The sequence below is a fragment of the Pyxicephalus adspersus genome, chromosome 5 (assembly GCF_032062135.1).
Source record: "Pyxicephalus adspersus chromosome 5, UCB_Pads_2.0, whole genome shotgun sequence".
Taxonomy (NCBI): domain Eukaryota; kingdom Metazoa; phylum Chordata; class Amphibia; order Anura; family Pyxicephalidae; genus Pyxicephalus; species Pyxicephalus adspersus.
This window is the reverse complement of record NC_092862.1, coordinates 118,085,814-118,098,544: the sequence shown is the minus strand read 5'-3', so window position 1 is coordinate 118,098,544 and position 12,731 is coordinate 118,085,814. Positions and strand designations below refer to the sequence as shown.

The following is a 12,731-nucleotide window of genomic DNA, read 5'->3' as shown; positions in this document are numbered from 1 at the left end:
ACATATTCTCATACTGAGGGTAGATGGGCCCATCTGCCGGACATATTTGCATTTTGTTTATGAGTGGTCTGACTTAGGCCAGGGAAGACCTGATTCAACACCTCTCACAACCCTTTTAGCAGTGCAGTGCTGCACCCCGAGAATTATTGGAGGGCATAGCATCCAACTTCCAACAGCACTGGGTATAGTTTCCAAATAAAGTTCTGATGAGGTGCAGTACTGCAACATGGAAAACACACATAACGAAATACCAGGTTTTAATATAATGGACACCTACATACATCACCAAATTTTAAAAAAAGATTTTATTTAAAACAGTTTCTTGTTTTTTTGTTTAATAAATTATCTTAAAAAAAAAATGTAACAGTCAAGAATGTAAATTAGTCCTAAAACAACCCATTCCACATTACCAGGAAAATTTTTTGTTATGAACACCACCACACTTTCTATGGAAGTGCAGTGCATTTGCATTTATTGTCTCTTTAGTCCCCACAGTGTTTTAGGTACATACTACAGATTCTTCCATTTCCTAACAGCCTGTACAGACTTCGATGGTAAAGACAGGCTGCAATGCTCGCACAGCGTGGTTCACATTACAAACCGACAGATAGTTTACACAGGTTCTGTTGCTGCATAAATGCTGGTATGGTAACCACTATAAAAAACCTCCATACCACAATAGAGCAGAAACCTGAAATATTTCTAAACCATACAACGGAAGAGTAACATATTACAGCTTACAGTCTTCAATATGTTGGCTGCATAACATTTTTACTTTTGTCACTCTGTAGAGTGACAACATTCCCTATACTATATTATGGAGGATTTGCATTGTCACCCTTGTTCAGGGAGTGTTGAGACTACAGCAAGCCTCTCCTTCTCCATGACACAGGAAGTAGGTGTTTTGTAGTTCAGGGGTATAAGGAACACTTTAAATGGTTTATTTAACAAAGTAAAAGGAAGCAAATAAAATATGCCTATTGTTAGGAGGATTTACATACACTTTAAAGGTTTGGACTGACAACTAAAGCTTTTTAAACACTGCATGAACGGAAACTGTAGTCCTTCCAGAGTAAAAATTCCAAAGCAACAGACACACTTTACCTGTGTGTTAATGTGTACTGTATGTGTGTGTTAGGTTGCCAATTAGAATGTATGGTATCACACCACAACACAAAAAGACAATAACTTGTAGTTGAATAATTTGCAAAGGGGACGTAAAACAGATTAAATAAAATACAGATTTTATGAATGTGTTGATATGCAGCTGTAGCCATTGGTAGGTTGGGCTGGATTTGTCTTTAAAATGAATGTTTTATTTGGTTGTCATGTTGTTAAAAAGACATCAGAATTCTGTTCCATGTCTTCAGCAGCTATTACAATGAACTCTATGACCATTCTATTTTTGTCATACATTTTTATTACGAGAAAAGTAGAAATCTATTCCTCTGTTCTTGTGCTGTTTAGGCGTATACGATGGACCCTTTCCTCTTTTTGGCGGTGCTTCACCCCTATTCTGGAATAAAGAAAAGTGCAATTTTTTAACCTGGACAGCAATAAAGATCTTTAAACATATTTAAACACATACACAAAAAGAAGAGGGCATATATAGAGCAAAAGTGCAATATAAAATACATTGAAATGTAAACCTAGGGCATACAAAATACAAGGCATTCCTGTCCATAGGGGAGAGTGATAAGATATACCAAACAAATAGAAAAAAAATGTATTTTTCCTCTGGTTTTGTTATGCAACCCAGGGGGAAGCTAAATCAATAACAAGGAAGGTATGTACTTCCTTGTTACTACCCTATAGAGCAGGGGTGCCAAATCTGGCCCGACACACCCTTTTTTTTTGGCCCACAAAATAATTCCTAATATGAATTGCAGCTGGCCGGCCGCTAATGCAATCTATAGTAACGGTGGGCCAGCTGCAATTCATATTAGGCTGCTGTTCTGCGAGTACAATGCCGCTGCTACAATTCCCGGCATCACTTGCGTCTCTTGACCAGGAGCCTCTCTGCCTATGCACGGCGCCGCTTTTTATAGACGCAATTGATGCTGGGAATTGTAGTAGCGGCATCACTCATGTCCACTGAACAGCAGCCTATGCAAGGACCCCGCGGAGTTTATACTGACAGGTAAGCTCAATAATCAGGAATTATCAGGATTATTATCAGGATTTATCTTAGAGCTATTGCTAAATAAATTGTTTTACTGTGCCAGAGAATGCAATGTGAAACCAAATTAATGCAGCAATTCATTTGGTTTCACATTGCATTGTCTGGCAAAGTAAAACAATTCATTTCAATAGGAAGAGACAAGAACATATGAAAAGGAGCATGCAGTAATATGCAGTGGATTGATCTAAATTCCAAATGAAAAGGTTTTTCAATAAATTTCAAGTTTGGCCCACGACTTGGTCTAAGTTTTTCGTCCCTCAGTGTATTTGAGTTTGACACCCCTGCTATAGAGGATCCATGGTCTGTCAGGTTAGAGAGTGGCCCTATGTCTTTTCTCATTTCACAGAATTATTTCCACTGATGTATTTAATTTCAACCTATGTGCTGCTAGTCAAAGAATAATAAGCAGAGAAAGAAAATGTTTAATGCCCAAGCTATATTACACTCTGCTTTGTTACTTGTTTGCTGCACATAGACAGTTATTGACATCTGGAAACTGAGCAAACAACTAACGTTACAGAAGAATATCTAAAACACAGCTGTATCCCTGATAATCACTCTCACCTTGAGGTAAACCTTCTTAGGCAAAAACATGTGCATTTCAGCAATCAGATTGTGTCCATGGCTCTCATCTGAATGTTGAAAGCAAGTTTGCACGTCCAAACATCATTTAAAAAGGCAACCTCAAAGTACATTTCCTGAGATTATCAGTGGGAAGGATAGTAGGAACTAAATGTGACATGTTGGTTACACTTTCTTCAGTGACCTTCTTTCTAAGAACACCTTCTACTATGATAGAGGTTTAAGGGTGCCATTATCTCATCATCATAGGTGTTTCTGATCCATATGCTTTCTATTTTTGGTCCCCGATTTTAATAAATCAAAATTTTCACTGCAGCCTTATAGACTTATATTGGCAGAACTAATTTTATTATGAAATAACAAGGACAGCACTGGTTGTACTAAGATACAGGTAAGGCTGTATCTTGTAAGATATGGGTACTGCTGTACTCACAGTTTTGGTAGCGCCATATCTGGGAAAGAACAGCACAAAATAAAGTGTAAATAGTACATTACTCAATACTCAATACACAATACTTGTGCTGCATACATGTTCTGGGTAAAAGTGACAAAGAAAATACAGCTCCAGAACTTGAGAAAATTAAGGCAGCTCTCTTAGTTTTATCCTGAGACTCCAGCTAATTCTTAATTTCCTCACTCCTTGGAGTGATAGAAAAGTTGGAAAACAAACTAGAAATTATGGAGGAAATGCTTTTTCCAATCTCTTTTCTTTGTTAGGAACAACACTAAGCCTTGGATTTTGATCACCTGGTCTTTGCTGAAGAACAAAAACAACCATTCTGAATTACGGCCTGATTAAAACACAAACACATGGTATTCGGTTGTTTACCCATATTGGAAGGAGCCTGGAATGTTATTTATTCAAGAAAGGGTTACAATGAAACCTTTCATCAGAATGAAATTGTTGAGACAGTGTGTGTGTGTTTACCTTGTGTACTTTGTATAATGAGTACAGTCATGGCAAAAAGTATAGGGTTGGTGAAAGACAATACACATTGAAGCAGTACTTACTGGCTTCTGATTGATATGTCGGCTCCACTCTGGTGCCATGACCATTGGGAGTGGGTAGGTACTTCCAAGAGTTACATTAGCATCTGCCAGGGTGGCATTGCTGAGTGCCCAGGGAGTATGAACGTAACCACCTTTTATCTGTTGAAGTTCTGGAACCCACAGTCGGATATATTCGCCCTAAAATTGAAAGACAGTAATTAAAATTAGGCATTATCAGACATTTTGGCCACACAAAACAACTAAAATATGTAACCATTATCTGTGTTGTAACACATAACAAAGCACATGCAGTTTTACCATTACATGCAAAAATGCTTAACACTAGTTTACAAATGGCACTTGCTACTATTAGCCTACATCTACTGTTTAATTCAATGAATATATTCCACTTTTATTATGCAAAATAAAATTCTGCATATCATGCCCCAATAAAACTAGTTCTTCCTTTTTTGTATTAAATAATAGAAAGGAAGAAGCTGTGAACAAGATCATATATCCCCGTCATCACAGTTTAGATGCGTGCCATTTTCTGATGTACACACAGGGTATCTTTTAGCTGCTCTCCACCTCCAATTACTTTCCATCCCAACATCAATATGTCTTCTAGAAGTAGTGTAGGCAAAATATAAAAATAGAAACTGCAACGTATTAACATTTCATTTCGGGCACAGATGTAGTCATTTTCATTAGTGCCTGTAGTATCATTGTTTATACAGCTTTCCACATCTGTCAGTCACTGGTTTCATATCCTGTTATCCTTTCTGTTGGGAAACATACATCTTCACATATTCAGAGGATAGTGAAATGACAGGCTACAAACAAGTATTGCAGTCTGAAATGATGAGAACCAGAGAGGGAAGCAGTGACTGGAATAAGATTATGTTTAATTTGTCTCCTCTGTTAAACGTGAGCTAACCATCATATAGGTAACATCCAGAAATATAAATTGTGCCCTAACAGAGCACACAATTTACATTTTGTACTTGTTACTTTTTAAAATAACAATGTTCTTGTTGCTGGAGAGAAAGCTGTACCAGAGCTTTTGCTTCTGCTTAATTCACCCTATGGATTAGACCTTCTTAGACCTCTCCAGCCATTGCTTGATTATTCCTTGCCAGTCTTTAGATGACGACAAAGCAAAGACTTGCATTTACTACAGAGTGCAGAGCAAGACGTGGTAGAGCCAGCAATGAGGAAAAGATGCTCATAATGGTACTAATAATAATACTGGTAACTAATAATTTTCCCTCCCCTTGTTGGTGTTTGGGCACAGCTTTCACTAGATCAGCTCCTCTTGTAATTCCCAGAACCTTTGCAAAGTTTATTATATTTATATATGTGAGCAAAAGATTATTTTTGCTAAATATACTATAAATACTCTTTTTATTAATGTTAGATATTAAAATGGGCCTGGTTTGTTTCTTATGTAGTAAAGTGGAGTGGTAGGTTGAGATCAATTTCCTAAGTCTTTCTAACGTGGTGGGTTTATAATGTATAACGTGGTGGGTTATATTGCATTTACATGTTTAATTTGTAAGCAGTGAAACAAGAAGGAAATTGGTACGGTACGTTCTTAAATGATGGTACACGTGACATAGGTATTTGGTCCCTACACATGCCCAATTTTTGTTGTCGGGGTATTTGAAAAATGTACATTCTTGGGTGCTATGCCATAGTGGGGTATTAGAAGACAGTTTAACATCCGTGTCATATATAACTGCCCTTGTTGTTGTAAGGGTTTTTAGAGATATCCACAATATGTTCTTGTCTTTATGAGTAGAAGTCTGGTTTGTAGCCTTAAGGTTAACAAGGGATCCATATTGTGTTAGAATCACAGCTTAAATGTCAGTAGCCACATTGGTGGATTAATATAGATCTGGTAGTCTTATGTCACATTCAACTGGACTTGTTCTGTAATATTGATGTTACTTGCCACTCATCCCAGATTTTTATTTAGTAGTTTAGTGCAGTATGAACTGCTGTGATTTGCTTTGGTTTGATGCACTATTAAATTCAGCACTCCAGATGAGCAGACCTGCCTTTACAAACATTATTGCCATAACAGTTAAGTATTTATATGTTAGAAAGATCTTACCAGTAAATATTCAAACCACTCAGCTCCCATCCTCCAGTCTATTCCAAGGTCTTTAGTGAGAAAACTGGCCACATTTTGTCGCCCTCTGTTTGACATAAATCCAGTCATTGCCAGCTCACGCATATTAGCATCAACAAAAGGTACTCCAGTACGACCTTCTATAATGACAGACAGCAAAAGACCACTGTTACATCCAAGATTGGAACAGAAATACATGCAGTAAAAAAAAAAAAAAAAGCCTCCCTCTAGAAAGATTAGAGACCTAATCAAAAACAGATTAGTACCTAATTTAATGCTTAGTGACCACTGTTGTGCATGGTCTGCTATTAGAATGCCATATCTTCTCAGTGTGCTGTGAAATATCTCTCTGCTCTGCTTTTGCTCTAAGAACATTAATTCCACGTACCTACCTGTTAATGAAGTGTATGTCTAGGTACAAACTTTTGGGTATGGGAAGCGTGTGACCTCCTCCTATAATACGGCACTGACAGCCAGTGGCAAATTGCTAGGGCCATGTACTGCCACATGATGGAAGGGACAACATAACCCCAATTCATGATCTGGCATGAAGCTTACACACACCATTTTTTGCAGGTTGTGAAGAATAAAAGAACAGCAGGGGAGTGCAGACAGTGTAAGTGGCTTGGGATAAGGGAATGCAAAAAGTCTGTGACTTTACCCTGAATGAGCAGATTAACAAAGTCTCTTTAAGCCTGCCTTTCTCAGGGAAACACGGTAGATTGTCACAACAGCATAGTATTTTAAGGGGTTTATGTACCCAATTTTGACCAACCCTACTGTCTGGCCCCAAGGTCAAAACATGTAAGTTTATACCTGCAGATGACCTTTAGGAAATTTCCCTCCCTTAGAGATAAGCTAGTGCATAGCCATTTTGAAACTAGAAAAGAAGAGGGCTCTAAAAAAGGAAACAGGAGTCCCTTCCTCGGGTTGTTGTACACAATGCAGGTGGATCAACAAGTTTGGCAATGCAATTCAAATTCCAGTTAACTATGTTCCGTCTTTGAGGGAAAAAATAACCTGTAAATCCAAAGGGATTGTTTATCCAGCATTTTGTAGTTGTAAATGCTTTTAGGTAGGAAAAACAAAAAGAGAACTTAGAAAAGGATTTACAAGCACATTTATGCCATTAGAAATGGAAAAAAAACAACTCCACTAAGCCTACATATGGATACTCGCCACAAGTTCAACGAAAATTAGGTAAAATTTACAGTACTAGAACAAGTCCTACCGGACCCCAGAGGAGGAGACTGGGGAAAGATTCTCTCCAAAAAGAGGCTAGATGGATTTTTCATTTAAATGCTACACAATATCCAGGTCTCAATGAGACCCTACGTTTCAAATCATTCTTGTGAATACAATAATTGTTACTAAGTGCCCCCTTTATTTTGACACTTTAATGTGAGAATCAATAAGTTTTTTTCTCTTCCTTTTTTAATATATTTATGTTTGTTTTAACACATGTAGAAACCTTACTGTGAAAGGGAAGAGCTGTTTTCTTTTGCCTCAATCATATTGGGAGGAGTTCATTTATTTTAGTCACCATTTTCCACTTTGGCTGGATACATAAGGTAAATATAGATAGTAAACCCTTTTGAAATAGGTATAATTTAGGTATGGGCCCTGATTTATTAAAGCTGTCCAAAGCTGGAGAGAATACACTTTTAATCAGTGAAGCTGGGTGATTCAGCAAACCTGGAATGGATCTGGTCCAGGATTCTAAATATTTGCTGGAAAATAGCAAATGATTTTTAAAAATCCATTCCATGTTTTTTGGATCACCCAGCTTCACTTCTGAAAGTGTATTCTCTCCAGCCTTGAAAAGCTTTAATAATTCAGGGCCCATGTCTGGTAATGGGCTGAATGGGGTTGATTAAAGCACCTGGGAAAACATGTGTGCAAGTGAGGGTAATGGAAGATATTGGTCATATTGTGAAAGTGCAGGTCTTAATCATGAGATTCACTTAGAAATATCTCATATTGACTTATAGATAATTGATGAATCCCATGTGGATCCAATTCAATTATATTATATTAATGGGACAACATAGGTTTGTTAAACTATAGCATGAACTAAGATATTAGGTAAATCATGATAAACAGAAATATAGGAAAAATTATAAACTAATATATACAAAATCACTTTCATTGATATACACCCCTCCTCTCCTCATGATAATATTTTAAGCCAGTATGATGCTTATCCTGCCTTCACTCCCGCCGTGTCCTTGATAACAATCTATGAGTGAAGGTTTCATGGGCTATCGCCAACACTCAAGAGATAGATGTAAGTCCAATTTTTCACTTTATTCAAATACATTTGTTGTATCACATGTTGATCAATCTTGTGGTAAATGTTACAAAATATATATTATGTATTGATTCAAAGGTTAAATTGTAATTCTTAAATGTTGTTGTAATTGTAGATCCCCTCTTCCTGAGGACTTAATGTCCGCAAAACACGTAGAAGTTGCCGATTACCCTTAATGTAGTGAGTTTTCCATGAGAAAATTTACAAAAGTGCTGTATCTTTATTTGATTTTAACTAGAGTAAATTGTATATATATATATTCAATAAAGCTTGAATTGTTTTGATTTTATATGCTAATTGGATAATATTTGTACAATTTTGACCTCCAAAGTCCCGTTATGTGATTGGTGATCCTTTTAGGAAACCAAGGTTTGTCCAAATTGTCTTGCTCTGATGCTCTTATTTTCACTTCCCTACACATTGACCTCAAAACAAGTGACTCTGACTTCTGCCCATACATTGAAGAAATGACTAGACAAAGAAAGTGTGTCCACAGTAACCAGATTGTAAAAGTTAAAATCGTTAGCCCTGGAGTGTGATTTAATGCTTTTGAAAACACCATTTATTTATTTATTTTTTACAAATATGATAACATGGTAAAGGTAAAGTCCTAATTCTTAGGCTGCATACACATGTTCAATAATTGTTGTTGTAAAGGGTCTTTCACGATCCTTTTCAACGACCAAAACACTGAATGATGCATAAACGAGTGCTGTGCATACAGCAGCTGTTCTGCTCTATTGGAAGGGGAGAGAACAACAGAGCAGCACCCTGCTGTGCTCTCTCCCCATTACGATTGTTCATCATTCGTGGATCCACTAGGACGGAGCCATGAATGACAAGCGCTGTACACATTCCAGTACACATGCCATATTCTTGTCAGCCCTGAGGCAATAATCGGACAAAAACCATCTGGCGTGTGTATGTAGCCTAAGCTAGTTTAAAGTCGACTGAAAATGTGGGCTGAAATGTAACAATAGTTCTTAAGTGCAAGTACTCATGGTAGCCTCTGTCTCCAAACTGATATTATGTCTTACCCCTTTAATTATATTGTAAATGTCAGAACCTCACATCAAAGTAGGAGCTCAAGCATCTGGCATTGCAGAGACATAGGTTAGGTCTAATCTTGACCAAGCTCTAATCTTTGAGTACAAAAGTATCATTGTACTTTCAAGATATTTAATTTTTCAGAAAACTAAGTATGTAATCTAAGAAACAGATTTATCTTACCAATATGTACTTTGATTTGCAGTTCGTTCTCTCTCATATTTACGGATCTGCTCAAAGATATATCTGGGGGAAATGCATCCAAAAGCAAGCCTGTAATACAGTAACATGGACAGTATGTAGCACTTTCTCTATGAAAAATAAACACGTAACCTTAATCACACAAGCAGTGAGAAACAAGCAAAGGATTCAAAAGCAAGCTGCCTGATCAATTGAGTTTAATGCTACCTAATGTGGAGGCTAAGCACAGGACATGCTAAAATGTGAATAACAGTGTTTGGACCTGGAATGTGAGCTGAGAGGGTAAGACTGAGAAAACTTAGCAGTATCAGGAGTACTGCTGCAGTGTTGTTTCATCCCTGTCCAGGTATAAACAGACCTCTATGAAACAGTATCTTGGCATAACTGGGCATGGACTGCAAATAAATTAAGGTCATGAAAGTCTAGCTACCCTTTGTGATGAGCGTATGTATGCTATCACCGTTAGAATACATTAGGGTCAAATATGTGAGCACTAACTGCTATAGCATAAAGCTGGTACTTGTGTGGGAAAGGGGAGTAATTTGTGCATGTTTTAACTTTTTCTAAATGTGGGGGATCCATTATGAAGCCTTACTAACAGGAATGAGGATTCCAAAATCAATGTTGTTACAACAGAACACATTCCTATTAAAACACAACACAAATTCGACATTTTCCTAGTTGCTATTAGGCTCAATCCTTTTGCTAGAGAAATGGCCTTAACAGCAAGTACATTTTGTGCAAAACACGTCAAGGTGCAGTCTACAGAACCATTGTTGGATTGTGTTTTAAACCAACAAATCTCGCTGAAGTTGGGACCATCCTTGAATTTCCTTTGGATTGATTATCAAAGTAGCACAGGTTGTGGTCCTCTGGGGATCCAGGAAGGAAGCATTTTGAGATTCTCCAAAAGGCAGCAGGTTGTGCATTGGCATACCATACGGCTTTGTAAACACAAGTGTCTTATATGGAAAAGTCTTTAGCTACCTAAAGCCCAACAACATTACAGCTGCACCTTGTAGGCGAGTTGTGCCAAGCAACATCAGAATTGCCACCTATTACTGTAATTTAGCTAGTTTTAATATACACATCCCTATACATCCCACAGATGCAATGAAGAGGGTACTAAATAGACCAATGGTCACATTAAAGAAGCTAACAAAGCAGCACAACCTAAAGTATTTAGTTTTTTTAAATTCCTCTCTACCTTTAAATCCTCCTTTACCTTTATTATTAAACTATTAAATTTTGCAAGGGTTCTTCTGTTAAATATCTGTATATATTTAAAAAACTGTTTTAAAAACTATGGTAGAACAGAAAGGAAAATGTACTTACCATGGAGCAAATTTGGTTGAATAATCCATTCCTATTAGTCCATTTCGTGTGTCTTTATAGGAAGCTACAAGATTCTGAACTAAAGGCATAGATTACGTTAGAAATGTAGGGCTCATAATATCTCATTGATTTTTGCAATATCATACAAAAGTCATAAAACTAATACCCGTATCTCAAAATGTTTACAAAATTCTGGTTGGCCATTATGACTCAGCTACTCCTAAAATTGTTCCTACTCGGCACAGAGACCTGGGACATGAGATTGCAGAGTCGGACTGGCTATCAGCCTTTGAACTTACTCATAAATCTTTTGTATGTGGTTATACTTAGGAGAAAAAATTCAAAATTCTTTCTTGTTGGTATAGAGATCAGGTTTCCCTTCATGGAATGTTTACCTCTGCGTCAATCGTTTGCTGGAGGTGTGGGACAGAAGAGGGAGACTACGTACACATATGGTGGTCGTGTCCGACTCTGCAATCTTTTTGGTAAGGGGTATTTACCATTTGCTCTGATTTATATAGTGTTGCTCCCACCTCCCTCCCTGGAAATGGCCCTACTCTCTATAATGCCTAACCCTCTGGGGTTTTATAAAAAAAACATACATTGCCATTTATCACTGGAAATAAGAGCATTTGATAATGACTGTATGGATAAGTTTGTTGCATGATGAGCTTGTTAGGAACACTTTAGCTCTTCTTCAACACTTCTTCAACAAAGAATAAACTTGGTCGCATTGCCCCCCTCCCCAATTCACGTTAGTTCCAACATTCCTTTTCCCTCCTTTTTCCTCTTGTTCTTTAACCCCTCTCACGTTTTTTTCCCTTTTAAACTGTTACCCCCCCCCATTGAAAAATCAGACTCCCATCGGATATGTTTGTTATAGTATTTTTCTTTCTTAAACTTGTTTAAAATAAAACAGATGCTCTACATGTTGTGAGGGTACTACTATGTGACATTTCACATGATGTCCTACGTTTTGTTCCTACATCCACCCCTCTTGACATGAGCCTTTGTTTGCTAATATTTATTTTTTTTATTCCCTATATTTTGTTCTTTGTAATTCTGCATTATTTTGTACTGTAATTATTTTTATATACAAACCTAATAAACATATATTTACCCATAAAACGAATACCCTTACTATGTTGTCAATAATCAATATTTGTAAACAAGTAGCTGCCCACAAATGGACCAATCTTAAGCTACGTACACACGACAGATTTTTATCGCCCGATAATCGGCATCGGCCAAATATCGGGCGAAAATCTGCCGTGTGTACAGTCGGTGTCGTCCATCGTCCGAACGACCGTCCTGCCGGATCCACGGACGATGGACGACAACCGATCCTAATGAAAGGGAAGGGGAGAGCGCGCAGCAGGGTGCCGCTCCGTCGCTCTCCCCCTCCCCTCTCCATACAGCATGAACGGTGCTGTATGTACAGCACCGTTCATGCATCGTGCAGTCCCTTGTCGTTGGAAAGGATCGTGAAAGATCCTTTCCAAGGACAAAAATTGCAAGTGTGTACGCAGCTTTACTTTATAAGCCAAAACAAGCTGAGCACTTCTACTTCTACATAGGCTGCAAAGTCAGAATATACATGCAGCATAAACTCAAGGGATTATTATAGTCATTATTTCATCAACATGCCTTAGTATTTTTTCATAGAAGGGTTGATGGGCATGAGGGCACCTTTTTAACTAGTTGAAATCTTGTTTACACTGGAGAGATCTGAAATTTGATACGTAACCATAGGGCAGTTTATGCTAATTTAAAGCCACAGACACAGTAGTATGGGAAACAGAGTTGGGAGTTTGAATGCAGGTGTGCAACAGAACTTCTTGGATTAAATGATTTACAAGTCTCCAAGAAGCCTCTTTTAATAATTGGTGAAAGTTCAAAACGCACCCATGACGCAAAACGCATACTGAGAACATTGCATAAATATGTGT

At 37.6% G+C, this 12,731-nt stretch overlaps 1 protein-coding gene across 1 annotated transcript in view; it reads right to left on the bottom strand.

Annotated features, from left to right (window-relative positions):
• Positions 1-286: 286 nt before the first annotated feature.
• Positions 287-12,731, bottom strand: part of LOC140332091 (cryptochrome DASH-like) — a gene marked incomplete in the record, with an annotated part of 19,580 nt that continues 7,135 nt past the window's right edge. Inside the window, 6 exon segments of the mRNA XM_072413388.1 lie at positions 287-1,516; positions 3,776-3,952; positions 5,859-6,299; positions 8,658-8,670; positions 9,430-9,519; positions 10,783-10,856. Coding sequence (XP_072269489.1) covers positions 1,409-1,516; positions 3,776-3,952; positions 5,859-6,299; positions 8,658-8,670; positions 9,430-9,519; positions 10,783-10,856 — 903 coding nt within the window.